At 36.7% G+C, this 12,646-nt stretch overlaps 1 protein-coding gene across 2 annotated transcripts in view; it reads left to right on the top strand.

Annotated features, from left to right (window-relative positions):
- CDK17 (cyclin dependent kinase 17) overlaps window positions 1-12,646 on the top strand; it is a 138,841-nt gene that overhangs the window by 61,181 nt on the left and 65,014 nt on the right. For both annotated transcript variants that reach the window (XM_059886962.1, XM_024992505.2), the window contains exon 2: window positions 8,042-8,188. In XM_059886962.1, coding sequence (XP_059742945.1) covers window positions 8,071-8,188 — 118 coding nt within the window. In that variant the 5' untranslated portion in view covers window positions 8,042-8,070. The remainder of the gene's footprint in view (window positions 1-8,041; window positions 8,189-12,646) is intronic.

Genomic DNA, 12,646 nt, shown 5'->3' with positions numbered 1-12,646 from the left:
GAGGCCTGGCGTGATGTGATTCATGGGGTTGCAAAGAGTCGGACACTACTGAGCGACTGATCTGATCTGATGTATGTTTACTGAAGTATCGTTGTCTTATAGTATTTCAGGTGTACAGCAAGGTGATTTCAGTTATACATATACACATATATTGTTTTTGAGATTATTTTTCATTATAGGTTATTATAAGACATTGACTGTAGTTCCCTGTGCTGTACGGTAAACCTTTGTTTCTTGTTGCATATTTTTTTTTTTTTTTAAATTAGAAATCTAGCATTCCATTCATACTAAGTCAAACAAGAAGAAATCAAAATGCCATAAATTTTTCAGTTAGGCAAAAATTCATACATTTTTTAAGACATATATGTATATTATACATACTAAACAATTACAATAGTACATCAAAAATCACTGATCACAAGTCACTACAACAAATATAATAACAATGAAAAAGTTAGAAATATTGTGAGAATTACCAAAATGGGACACAGAGACACAAAGTGAGCAAATTCTATTGGAAAATGGTACCAATAGACTTGCAGGTTGCTGCAAACCTTCCATTAATGTAAAAAAACAAAAAACCCACATTATCTGTTGTGCAATAAATCAGAGTGCAATGAAAGAAGGTATGCCTGTAGTTACATTTCAGGATTTAAAAGAAAAAAATAACCTGAAGAGTTTTCTTAATTGTATAGCAGGCAATCCCAGATCAAATTTAGACTCCAGTGATAAAGTAAGCTAACACATTACATATTTTAAGCACTTGTAGTTGGAAACTGATTTTTCAACATTTTCAGCTGTTTGTGTGTATTTGGCAAAGGAAGGGAAAGAGGCACGGTTTATATGAAGTAATTCTGAGTATCATTTATTGCCCTTTTACCTTTAAATTCTTTTAATTAATTGATATTTTAATTAACGGATAATTGCTTTATAGAATTTTGTTGTTTTCTGTCATACCTCAACATGAATCAGTCATAGGTATACATATCTCCCCTCCTTCTTGAACCTCCCTTCCATCTTCCCCATCCCACCCCTCTAGGTTGATACAGAGCCCCTGTTTGAGTTCCCTGAGACATACAGCAAATTCCCATTGACTATCTGTTTTACATATGGTAATGTAAGTTTCCATGTTACTCTCTCCATACATCTCACCCTCTCCTCCCCTCTCTCCATGTCCATAAGTCTATTCTCTATGTCTGTTTCTCCACTGCTGCCCTGCAAGTAAATTCTTTGGTATACCATCTTTCTAGATTCTGTATTTATGCATTAGTGTAGCTGAGCACTGAAGAATTGATGCTTTTGAACTGTGGTGTTGGAGAAGACTCTGGAGAGTCCCTTGGACTGCAAGGAGATCCAACCAGTCCATTCTGAAGGAGATCAGCCCTGGGATTTCTTTGGAAGGAGTGATGCTAAAGCTGAAACTCCGGTACTTTGGCCACCTCATGCGAAGAGTTGACTCACTGGAAAAGACTCTGATGCTGGGAGGGATTGAGGGCAGGAGGAGAAGGGGACGACAGAGGATGAGATGGCTGGATGGATCACTGACTCAATGGACAGGGAGGCCTGGCGTGCTGCGATTCATGGGGTCACAAAGAGTCGGACACGACTGAGCGACTAAACTGAACTGATAGGTTATTTCTCTTTCTCTTTCTGACTTATTTCACTCTGTATAATAGGCTCTAGCTTCATCCACCTCATTAGAATTGACTCAAATGTGTTCCTTTTTATGGCTGAGTAATATTCCATTGTGTATGTGTACCACAGTTTCTTCATCCATTCGTCTGTCAGTGGACACCTAGGTTGCTTCCATGTTCTAGCTATTGGAGATAGTGCTGCAGTGAGCATTGGGGTATGTGTGTCTTTTTCAGTTTTGGTTTCCTCAGGGTGTATGCCTACGAGTGGGATTGCTGGGTCATACGTTGGTTTTATTCCTAGTTTTTTAAGGAATCTCCATACCATCTTCCATAGTGGTTGTATCAACTTACATTCCCACCAACAGTGCAAGAGGGTTCCCTTTTCTTCACACCCTCTCCAGCATTGTTTGTAGACTTTTTGATAATGGCCATTCTGACTGGTGTGAGGTGTTTTCTCATTGTAGTTTTGATTTGCATCTCTCTAATAATGAGCGATATTGAGCATCTTTTCATGTGTTTGTTCTCTTCTTCGGAGAAATGTCTGTTTAGGTCTTTTGCCCACTTTTTGATTGGGTTGTTTGTTTTTCTAATATTGAGTTGTATGAGTTGCTTGTATATTTTGGAAATTAATCCTTTGTCCATTGTTTCATTTGCTATTTTCTCCCATTCTGAGGGTTGTCTTTTCACCATGCTTATAGTTTCCTTTGCTGTGCAAAAGCTTTTAAGTTAATCAGGTCCCAGTTATTTCAGTTCAGTCACTCAATCGTGTCTGACTCTTTGTGACCCAATGGACTGCAGCACGCCAGGCTTCCCTGTCCCTGTCCACTTGTTTACTTACCTTTAAAATTTTGATCTAGCTATGGCAAAAAACTGGAGATCTTTTTGACAGCTAGAAAGGCATAAAAGTTGTTTTGTATTATACATGCACACATATTTGAATGGAATATAAATGTATTTATGTATTTGTATATTTGTGTTAAGTGCTGTGAGTAAAAAAGAAAGGAATAGAGGCGGTCAGGAAAGAGCCCTCTAAAGAGTAACAGTAATACTTAGGCTGAAATTTGATTTTGAAAATAATTGTTCAATAACAATAATAATAATTTCAATAACAATTTGAAAATAATTGTTCTCTCTATAGATGGGTCTTAAAAATATTAAAACCAAACAGTTGCAGAGTTTTTATTTAGGGTTAATTTTAAATCACAACACATTTACTTCTAAGGTAAAAATAGTTTTTCAGTGGCATGAATTAAATATAAAACTAAATATTTAAGCATTTACTCTAAATCACATTCTTACCATATCTTAATCTTCATAAAAGTGATGGTGTAATGATGCTAAAGCTGAAACTCCAGTCCTTGGAAAAGACCCTGATGCTGGGAGGGATTGGGGGCAGGGGGAGAAGGGGACGACGGAGGATGAGATGGCTGGATGGCATCACCGACTCGATGGACATTAGTCTGGGTGAACTCCGGGAGTTGGTGATGGACAGGGAGGCCTGGCGTGCTGCAATTCATGGGGTCGCAAAGAGTCGGACACGACTGAGCGACGGAACTGAACTGAAAGATCCTCACAATTCCAAATAAAAGTTTTTGCTAAAACAGAAAAAATATTTTATCCCATCTCTTGAGGGTTTTGGTTTTATGAAATCAGTAATTTAGCACTGCTTTATTATAATATAGTAGTTAATGTAAATAGTAATTTTTACTTCGCAAAAGGTGTTTTATTATAGCATTGTATGTATTTTTGTCATCAGGCTAATGGGGAAAAAGGTTGGTATGCACAACTCAAAGATAATTAGAAATGTTGGTAAATCTTTAATTTGGGAGTATTTTTTCTTTAATAATGATCTAGGCAGTGTTAATGAAATTCTTTAACATCCGTGTTTACTGATCATTGTGGCTTAATTAAAAGGTTACAGTTACAGCATGGAAGATAAAAATAGGACCTTTTTGAGGCTGTGATGTGTTTTATTATGAAGTGTCTTTTCTCTTACTAATATGAATTAGAAATGTCTTTCTTAATCCTGACAGATTAGAAAATACATATAAAGTTATTTTATAGACTAGAATTTTCTCCGCTCTTGATGGAAATGCCTACTATTCTAAGTTATAAACACATAGAGTTTCTTTTACTATTTTGTTCAGAAAGCATTGTATGAAGAAAATGTTAAGGCTTATGTGATTTTCTTCCATCCCCCTTTTTGGTACCCACTTAAAACCACCAAAATTTACTTCAAGCTCTATATTGGCAGTATCCCAATAGAAATACAATGCAAGCACCATACTGGATTTTTAAAGTATTTTGCAGGCATATTCAGTTAGTAGAATTAGTTCTTGATATACATTTTATTTAACTAAATATATCTAGAATTTAAAAAAATCATTATGCATATAATGATTTTTTCTTACATTCTTTTAAACTACTAAGTCTTTAAAATCCAGTGTGTATTTTTTTACTTAATAGTACAAGGGAGTTTGGATTGTCTACTTTTCAAATGGTCAGAATGGGTTGTTTCTGTGTTATGTGAATTAATTCCATAATAACACATCTGTTATAGTTTTTTTTAATCTTTATTGTCATCTAAAATAAGAGGCAGGTACATGGTCAGCAAATTTTCAGAAATGGTGTGTAAGATTCTCAAGTGGTGGTGTTTGTATGATTAGACATTAGTAACCATGTGACTGTGTTTGAGAAAATTGGAGTCAAAAAATTGGTAATTGTGAGTGAGTAGCTCTTAGGGCTTTTTGTTTGGGTACGCAGATTTCTTGAAGGAGTATGTGTTGAGGGTTCCTAGGATACTGTCATGCTTGATAATTTGCAAAAGGGCATAGAGATTTTAAAAAAGCTGTTAAGCGTATGATTATGTTTTATTAGAGGGAAAAAATACTTAAAGTCAGCAAAGGGGAAAGGGTATGTAGGGCAGAGTCCAAGAGAAACGAGGTGTGAATTTCAGTTATTCTCTCCTAGTGGAGTTGCATGACAGTGCTTCATTCTTCCAATTGTCTTGTATGACAACATGTCAGAGTGGTGCTAACCAGGGAAGCTTACCTGAATCTTGGAGTGCAGAGGGTTTTTTTAGGGGTCAGTTCTGATGCTGGGAGGGATTGGGGGCAGGAGGAGAAGGGGACGACAGAGGATGAGATGGCTGGATGGCATCACTGACTCGATGGACGTGAGTCTGAGTGAACTCCAGGAGTTGGTGATGGACTGGGAGGCCTGGCGTGTTGCGATTCATGGGGTCTCAAAGAGTGAACACGACTGAGCGACTGAAGCATGGAAGTACCTACATGACTGTCTTTACTCAGTCTCCAGCTTCCCTTATTCTTTCTCTCCCCAGAGGTCAAACTGACAGGCATACAAAAGGATTTACCATAATTTACATTGTTAATATAAATTATTGGGTATGGCCCAAGATTTCAGCTATACAAAGAAATTTATCAGGCAGTATATTGCAGGAGTCAGAGGTTATCTTCCAGGAGCTAGTCTTAAGTGATCCCTCTTTGGAATGTAGAGTTTGACCCCCCAAGCTTGCAGAATTAGCCCATTATTGCACAGGGTGATTCTGGAGCTTTACAAAGGAAGGGTGTGTCTCTAGTATAAATTCCTAAAGAAACTAAAGGGTAGATGAGATTGGCAATAGCTCAATTCACCTTAAATACTATTGTTTTTTAAACAAATAGCATAGATTACTGACTCTCAGGGTAGAGCTAAATGAAGACTGACTTTGAAAAGTAAAGAATCTAACATTTAGGAGAGCTTTATAGTTACAGATTTCTTAATTGGAATCAATCTTTGAGTTTACTGACTGCCTCCTATAAATTCACCTTGTTTGTTAAAATATGTATTATCTCCATCTAATCCATATCTAAACTTCCATTTCTGTCTGTGATGAGAGGAATTAGTATCAAACGAAGGCTCCTTCCTTATCAGGGGCTTCCCTCGTAGCTCAGTTGGCAAAGAATCTGCCTGCAATGTAGGAGACCGTGGTTCAATTCATGGATTGGGAAGATTCCCTGGAGAAGGAAATGGCAACCCACTCCAGTATTCTTGCCTGGAGAATCCCACCGACAGAGGAGCCTGGCAGGCTATAGTTCATAGGGTCGCAAGAGTCGGACAGGAGTTAGCAACTAAACCACCACCAAGGCTCCTTATTAGACTAGGGAAGAAGAAGTATAGTTTGAAGGCATTGTAGAGATTCTGAGTCAGTCAAGACTTCAGGAGTAAAGATTCAAGAGAGAAGAGAGAGAGATACTCTGTGCTGGGTTTCCTCTTGAAATATTTTCTACCTCTTAAGCTCTTTGGGATAAGATAAAATTGAGCAGTGTATGAGAGGTGAGCAAAATATGACTTGAGGGAGTTGAGTGGAGCTTTCAGTAGATTTTGCTGCTGTTTTTGTCCTAGGTTTGCAGCTGGCATTGTTTGAAAGGCCACACTGAGTGGAAGCAAGCAGAAGTAGGCTAGTCTTTACTGTATCTGAAACTCAGTCTCAAACCTGCTGTGTTCCTAATTGGACTGAGGTGGTCTGCTCTTACTCTGGAAGAGCAGGTGGAAAAAAAATTAAATCCTTTCTAGAAGAAGAAAACATCATCCAGAGCTTCTACATTTTTTCCTAAGTATTTTCATGTAGTCATTCACATACAATGTGTAGTATTCTGTAAAAAAAAAAAATTACTATGCATGCAATAGGACCAATGGAAGAAAACCAGCAGTAGAAACAGGTTATACAGATTATTCATAGGTTATGTAATTCTGGAGCTATAGCAAGAGCTTTAAAATACTGTAACTAACCTAGTCATGAAAATTGACAGCATGGTGAAGTTCACTGGAGAACTTGAATCTATAGAAAGGAATCAATTAAGAATAAAGGACTGAAAATAGAGTAACTGAAATTAAGATCCCAATAGATCAGTTTAACTGTAGTTTAGACACAGCTGAAAAGAGGATTAGTCAACTGGAAGATAGTAGAAAATATTCAGCAACAGTAATTTATCTTTAAGAATGTAAAACAGAATTGGTAAAACATAATATTACTTACAAATTTGTATTTGATACCCTCCCCCCAGCCTTTGAGCAGACAAAAATTATTCATTATAAATACCTTATGTAGCTTGTTTAGCACACTCAGCTACTTGGAGTAAAGCCCTGGAATGAAAAAGTAAGCAAAATACTTGCCAATTCAAAATAGATATCCAGCGCTAGGTGGTTAAACAGGTATTTTAACATAGTAGTGTTAGAACATTCTTACTTTTAGTTGGGCTAATGGTTGTAATATGCTTGGTAATCTGGTAAATTGGTTTAGTTGCTAAGTCGTGGCTGACTCTTGTGACCCTGTGGACTGTAGCCTGCCAGGCTCCTCTGTCCATGGGATTCTCCAGGCAAGAATACTGGAGTGGGTTGCCATTTCCTTCTCCAACAGTTAAGACTGTAAATTAGAAAAGAAGTTATGGGTAAATAATTGAGGACTTGATTTTGGCAACCAGTACCTTGTTTAATCATATCTAAGACTCCACTATGAATTGTACCATTGGTATATGTACAACTCAGAAAAGAGAAAGCTATCAGTTGTAATTGACATTGCATTAATTGTGATACATCTTGATTTCAGAAATGATAATCTTAGTTTTAAATCTCACTTACGTCATCAATTGTTTGCTTTCAGTCAAGGAACTTCTTTGGGCCTGTTTGCTTATTTGTGATATTGGGATAGTATAGTCTACTCTTTAGAATTAGGAAGGCTAAATGAATTAAGAGATAAGAATAGTTTTACGGAGTAGGCATTTTGAAACCTGTTAATTAGACTTTATTTTTTTTCTTTCTAAAATTTGGCATTGTTATGATAATAGGAAGAGACTCCTGACAACTGATGGGATGGGGTGGGGGAACAGAACCCCAATATATTGGCTAAATAAGAACTTAAAAAAGAAAATTTCTCCTGGTGCTGTTTAATAAATTGTCAGACTTCATTCTTTATTCTCTCCCTGCTTCATTGCTTTCACCTGTCTTATCTCCTCAGTTGTATCTAAAGATACCACTGATTGCAATACGATGATTGATATAATGATGGAACTGACACATCAAAATAATAATATATTTTCACTGAAGTGGCTTTTAGAGAGTTCATTTTAGGAAAATTTCTAATCCTTCTAAGTTTAATTGTGATGCTTAAAATGTCAATCTTTAGTTTTGTAGAATTCTTGCTCTTCTGATGATGCTATATACATATGGCATTAATCAAAATGAATGGATCTTTTTAAGGAAGAGGCTAGATTTTGTGATGTTTGAGGCACGTGAGAATTCTTACTTTATACTTATTTTGAAGATTCCCAGTAAACGCAGAAAAACATTGTTCTTGAGCAGTAAGATATTCATAGCTTTACTCTTGTGTTCATTCTATTCTCTTTCAGGATTTTTCAAGTCACATTCAGTTGATAGGATGAAAAAATTTAAGAGAAGGCTATCCCTCACGCTTCGAGGAAGCCAGACTATTGATGAATCGTTATCTGAATTGGCTGAGCAAATGACTATTGAAGAAAACAGCAGCAAAGATAATGGTAAATATTTGGGTGAGTGGGGTGGGAAGGACAGATGCCTCTCCCTTGATTTGCTTTATAAATCCTATGTACGTTTACTTTCCTGGTAAGTTCCTAATAAGCTTCCTTTTGTTTATTTCTTTGCCTCCTTCCCTAGTTCAGTAACTTTCGCTTGCTTACTGGAATGTTCCATTCTTAAACAGTGTTACTCTACCTGGTCTCTGACACTGATGAATTCTATATCCTGTTTATCTTTCCATTTTTCAGTGGTTCTTAAATAACAATGCTTTGTATAGTAATGTCCTAGTTACGTACCTACTTTTAAATTAACATTTAAATATTTTTGTTATTCTTATAACTAAAGTTAATACACCTTAGAAGTGCACAGTAAGTTTGTGAAATTCCAGGGAATTCCCTGTCCGTCCAGTGATTAAGACTTAGCACTTTCACTGCCAAGGTCTCGGGTTCCATCCGTGGTCAGGGAACTAAGATCCCACATGCTGCGTGGTGCGTCCAGGAAAAAAAGTTTGTGAAGTTTCTGTTTGAGACTTCATCACAGATTTATAACATTATGTATGCATATTGACTGTCCACGTAGACCACAAGGTTTTCACATGACTGAATCATACTATTTTCTTATTTTATGTTGACCAAAGAATGTATCCATAGTATTGAGAGCTCTTTAGTATTATATAATATTCCACAAGTTTGGCAGTTTTTTTATAGTGTAGTTAGTACACAGATGTTAATTTAAAATAAAAAGGATTTGTTAAATTGAACGCATTATAATGCAAAATCCTGATGAAATTATAGAATAAGGCTACATATTCAAAACTGAAATAGCCCTAGGGATGTCATAATAATAGGGAAGGAGCTTACCGGAATGCTGCCCGTGTGTCATAATGTGCAGATTCTTTGGAAAAGCCTTCCTTGCCTCTGCCTGAAACTTTCCTGTTAGAGATTTGTGGCAGTGGGTGGAATCAGGAATTTCTCTATCCCCTTTAGCTGAAATGTAAATAGCCTTGTGAGAGAGGGAAAGATATAATGAAAAGCGCTCTGGATGTTAAGTTAAAAGTTATGGATTGGAATTTGGAATATACATGTATATACTTAATAGTGTATGACTCTGGGTAAGTAATGTATCGTACCCAAGCTTCTTTATACTGTTTTCTTCAGAGTGTCGTTATTTTACTCAAGGTTATCTGGCTCATAATACAGGAGGGGAAACATTGATGAGTTGGGTAGAAAATTTAATAATTTGGGTATAATTTACTTATATGTAGGAGGGAGATATTTTACATTTGAGATTTGAATCAAATCTCAAAGCTGATATTATTATGTCTTCTACTCCTCTTGCCAGGAGAAAAATCCTTAAATCTCTATGATATCCTTGAATTCTTGATATTAATTAAGCCCTGTATGTTCATTCTTGGGCTCCATGAGTATTGCTAGCTATCTGCCAGTGATACTCAGAAGTAAAGTAGGCACAGAATACTCTTCATGGATGGTTTCTGGGATACATTCTTGATAGGAATTTGACTACAAGACAAACATCTTCTTTAAAAAAAAAAGTGTGAGTCAAAGAAAATGTACATACTTTTTGGAGAGCTAATTAACATTTTTGACTCATGGCATATTTTCTGGAATACTTTAGTAATAACTGTCTTAAAATTACATGCTTAATTTATAGTGAATGGTGAAATATTTAAAAAAATTTGAAGTAAAATATAGTTTATTAAAATTTATTTTTATTCTAATAGTAACATTAAAATTAGTAAAGAAGAGAAAAATAGAAACTACTCAGTTTCCTCTATAAATTTCTCAAATTACTTGAAGTAATACTTGAAGGTGTCATAATAGACATTGATTCCTCTTCAGTTGCAGAGATTGATGGTAGCATAGGCTATCTCTGAATTATAATCTGTTATTGTTTATTCCCTGTGTATAAAGAACACGGGACAGTTTTCACAAAGATGCAATACTTTTCTGGTCATCTATCAAAGCTTGATAGCTGGTTCCAACATACTCTTTCTTTATGGAATTTATCTTAGACAGTAAAAAGCTCCTAAGATCAGTAACACATACCGTCTGTCTGAATATGATTTAACAAATGAGAAGAGATAGACTATATTTTTTAAATGATCTCTTCACACGCTGTATAACCAGTTTGTGAAACAAGTGGTCTTTGCCTAACCATGTAGAGGCAATGCTAACTTGAGGAAGAACATAGGTTATGAATTTCCTAAGTAAACTACCTTTGAACCAGTTTTTGATCTCTTGTCTCTTATTCAGTCGCTTGTACCAACAGAATACTCTCTCTTGCATTATATGTAGGCAAGTGACTCTCGTGCATATCCTAGAATAAAACGAATGAGAAAGTACACATAAATGGAAATAATACTCTCAAAATCTTAGAAAAATTATAATGCATATGATAAATTTAGCATAATGCCTTAAAGATTTCCACTACTTTTAAAGATATAGAATATTATTATCCTACTGAACTGCCTAGTTAATTGCTGTCATAATCTTGAAATATTTGAGTAATTGACCTCATCTAGTCTCATGACTTCAGCTACTGTGTACATGCTGACTACACCTAAATTTGTCTCTCTAGTCAGGATTTTTGTCTGAATCTTTAGATTCATTTCCACATGCTTATTTGGCTTCTTCACATAGACATTTAATAAGAATCTTAAACTTAATATGACCAGACCACAAATCTTGATTCCCTCCCCCAAAATCAGCGTCTTCTCCAGCTTTCCTCGCTTAACCTAAACCACTTAAAGCTAAAAATCCAGGAATTATTCTTTTCTCACTTTTAGCTTTCTGTTCGCCGTTTCTCCCCTCCTGTACCAGTGTAGTTTCCTATATATTTACTACATAGATAGCTTTCAAAAACTACTAATGGTAGTCATTTGTATACTAGTAAGTGAAATATGTTTTTGCCCCCATTCATTATTAAGTCACTGTTCATTTTGCTCGGCTTAAGTTAGGATCCCCAGTCTTTGATCAGCTAGCTACCATCAGGGAATGTACATCCAGGCACGGGCATGGACCGATGTTCGGCGTTACTAGTTAGGCACTTCCCCTACCTCTAGTCTGGTGTTTTATCCAGAGTAGATGACCTAGGCCTGTGGGGTCCTTGAGGATTGTTTTGTCCCATCCTCCGTCTCTCTCCTCCCTTCAGAGAGCCATTATTAGTAGAGGCAGAGACTAAGTGGCCTTCTTGGCTCATTTTTCCCAAGCCCATGCCTTGGTCTTGTTCTGTGGATCTGAGTCACCTGCTCTTTTTAAGTGTTATATTTTTGTAATGTTTCTGCATGGTTTTAGATCTGTGATTTTTTTCTTTGTAAACTATTGAAAAATTCTAAATTGGGGGTAATTTCAGAACCTCTATGTTGATACGTACTTAAGTACTTCTGTTTTATTTACTAACTTGACATACTTTTTTGAATGTCTAGCAAACAGGGATATAGTTATTTCAGGCCAGGATTGTGTCTTTTATATACTGCTGCTGCTGCTAAGTCGCTTCAGTTGTGTCCAACTCTGTGCGACCCCATAGATGGCAGCCCACCAGGTTCCCCCATCCCTGGGATCCTCCCGTCAAGAACACTGGAGTGGGTTGCCATTTCCTTCTCCAGTGCATGAAAGTGAAAAGTGAAAGTGAGGTTGCTCAGTCGTGTCCGACTCTTAGTGACCCCATGGACTGCAGCCTACGAGGCTCCTCCGTCCATGGGATTTTCCAGGCAAGAGTACTGGAGTGGGGTGCCATTGCCTTCTCTGCTTTTATATTCTACAGCATTCCTAATCATAAGGCATATATGAGGCAGTCAGTAAATGTTAGAATTATGGAAACAATTTTGAGATGTATTAAACAGATCAGAAACCTGTGGGCTATATTAGTAGCTTTGTGATTGCTAACCAATTTCAATTGTATTAAAAACAGAGGGGTGGGACTCAGAGAGGAGTGGGAGGGGAGGTTCAGGAGAGAGGGGACATTTAAATATATACACACATACACACACACGCACTTATGGCTGACTTATATTGTATGGCAGAAACCAATATAACATTATAAAGCAACTATCCTCCATTTGGGGCTTCCCTTGTAGCTCAGTCGGTCAAGAATCTGCCTGCAGTGCAGGAGACCTGGGTTCGATCCCTGGGTTGGGAAGATCCCCTGGAGAAGGAAATGGCAACCCACTCCAGTATCCTTGCCTGGAAAAATCTCATGGACAGAGGAGCTTGGTGGGCTGCAGTCCATGGGATCGCAGAGAGTCAGGCATGACTGAGCAACTAACACTTACTTATCCTCCAATCAAAAAGTAAATTTTTAAAAGTGGATCTTTAAGTTACTGGATCAGTTCCAAATAGTATTTTCTGTAAGTATTTTTCATAGAAATTATTTTAATTCTAGTACTTTATATGCATAGCCAAAGAAATAAGGTTAAATGTAATGATCTCTATCATAATCTT

This window comes from Bos taurus, chromosome 5 (assembly GCF_002263795.3).
Source record: "Bos taurus isolate L1 Dominette 01449 registration number 42190680 breed Hereford chromosome 5, ARS-UCD2.0, whole genome shotgun sequence".
NCBI lineage: Eukaryota > Metazoa > Chordata > Mammalia > Artiodactyla > Bovidae > Bos > Bos taurus.
Note: the sequence above shows the minus strand (reverse complement) of the source record. Positions and strands in the feature narration are given on the sequence as shown.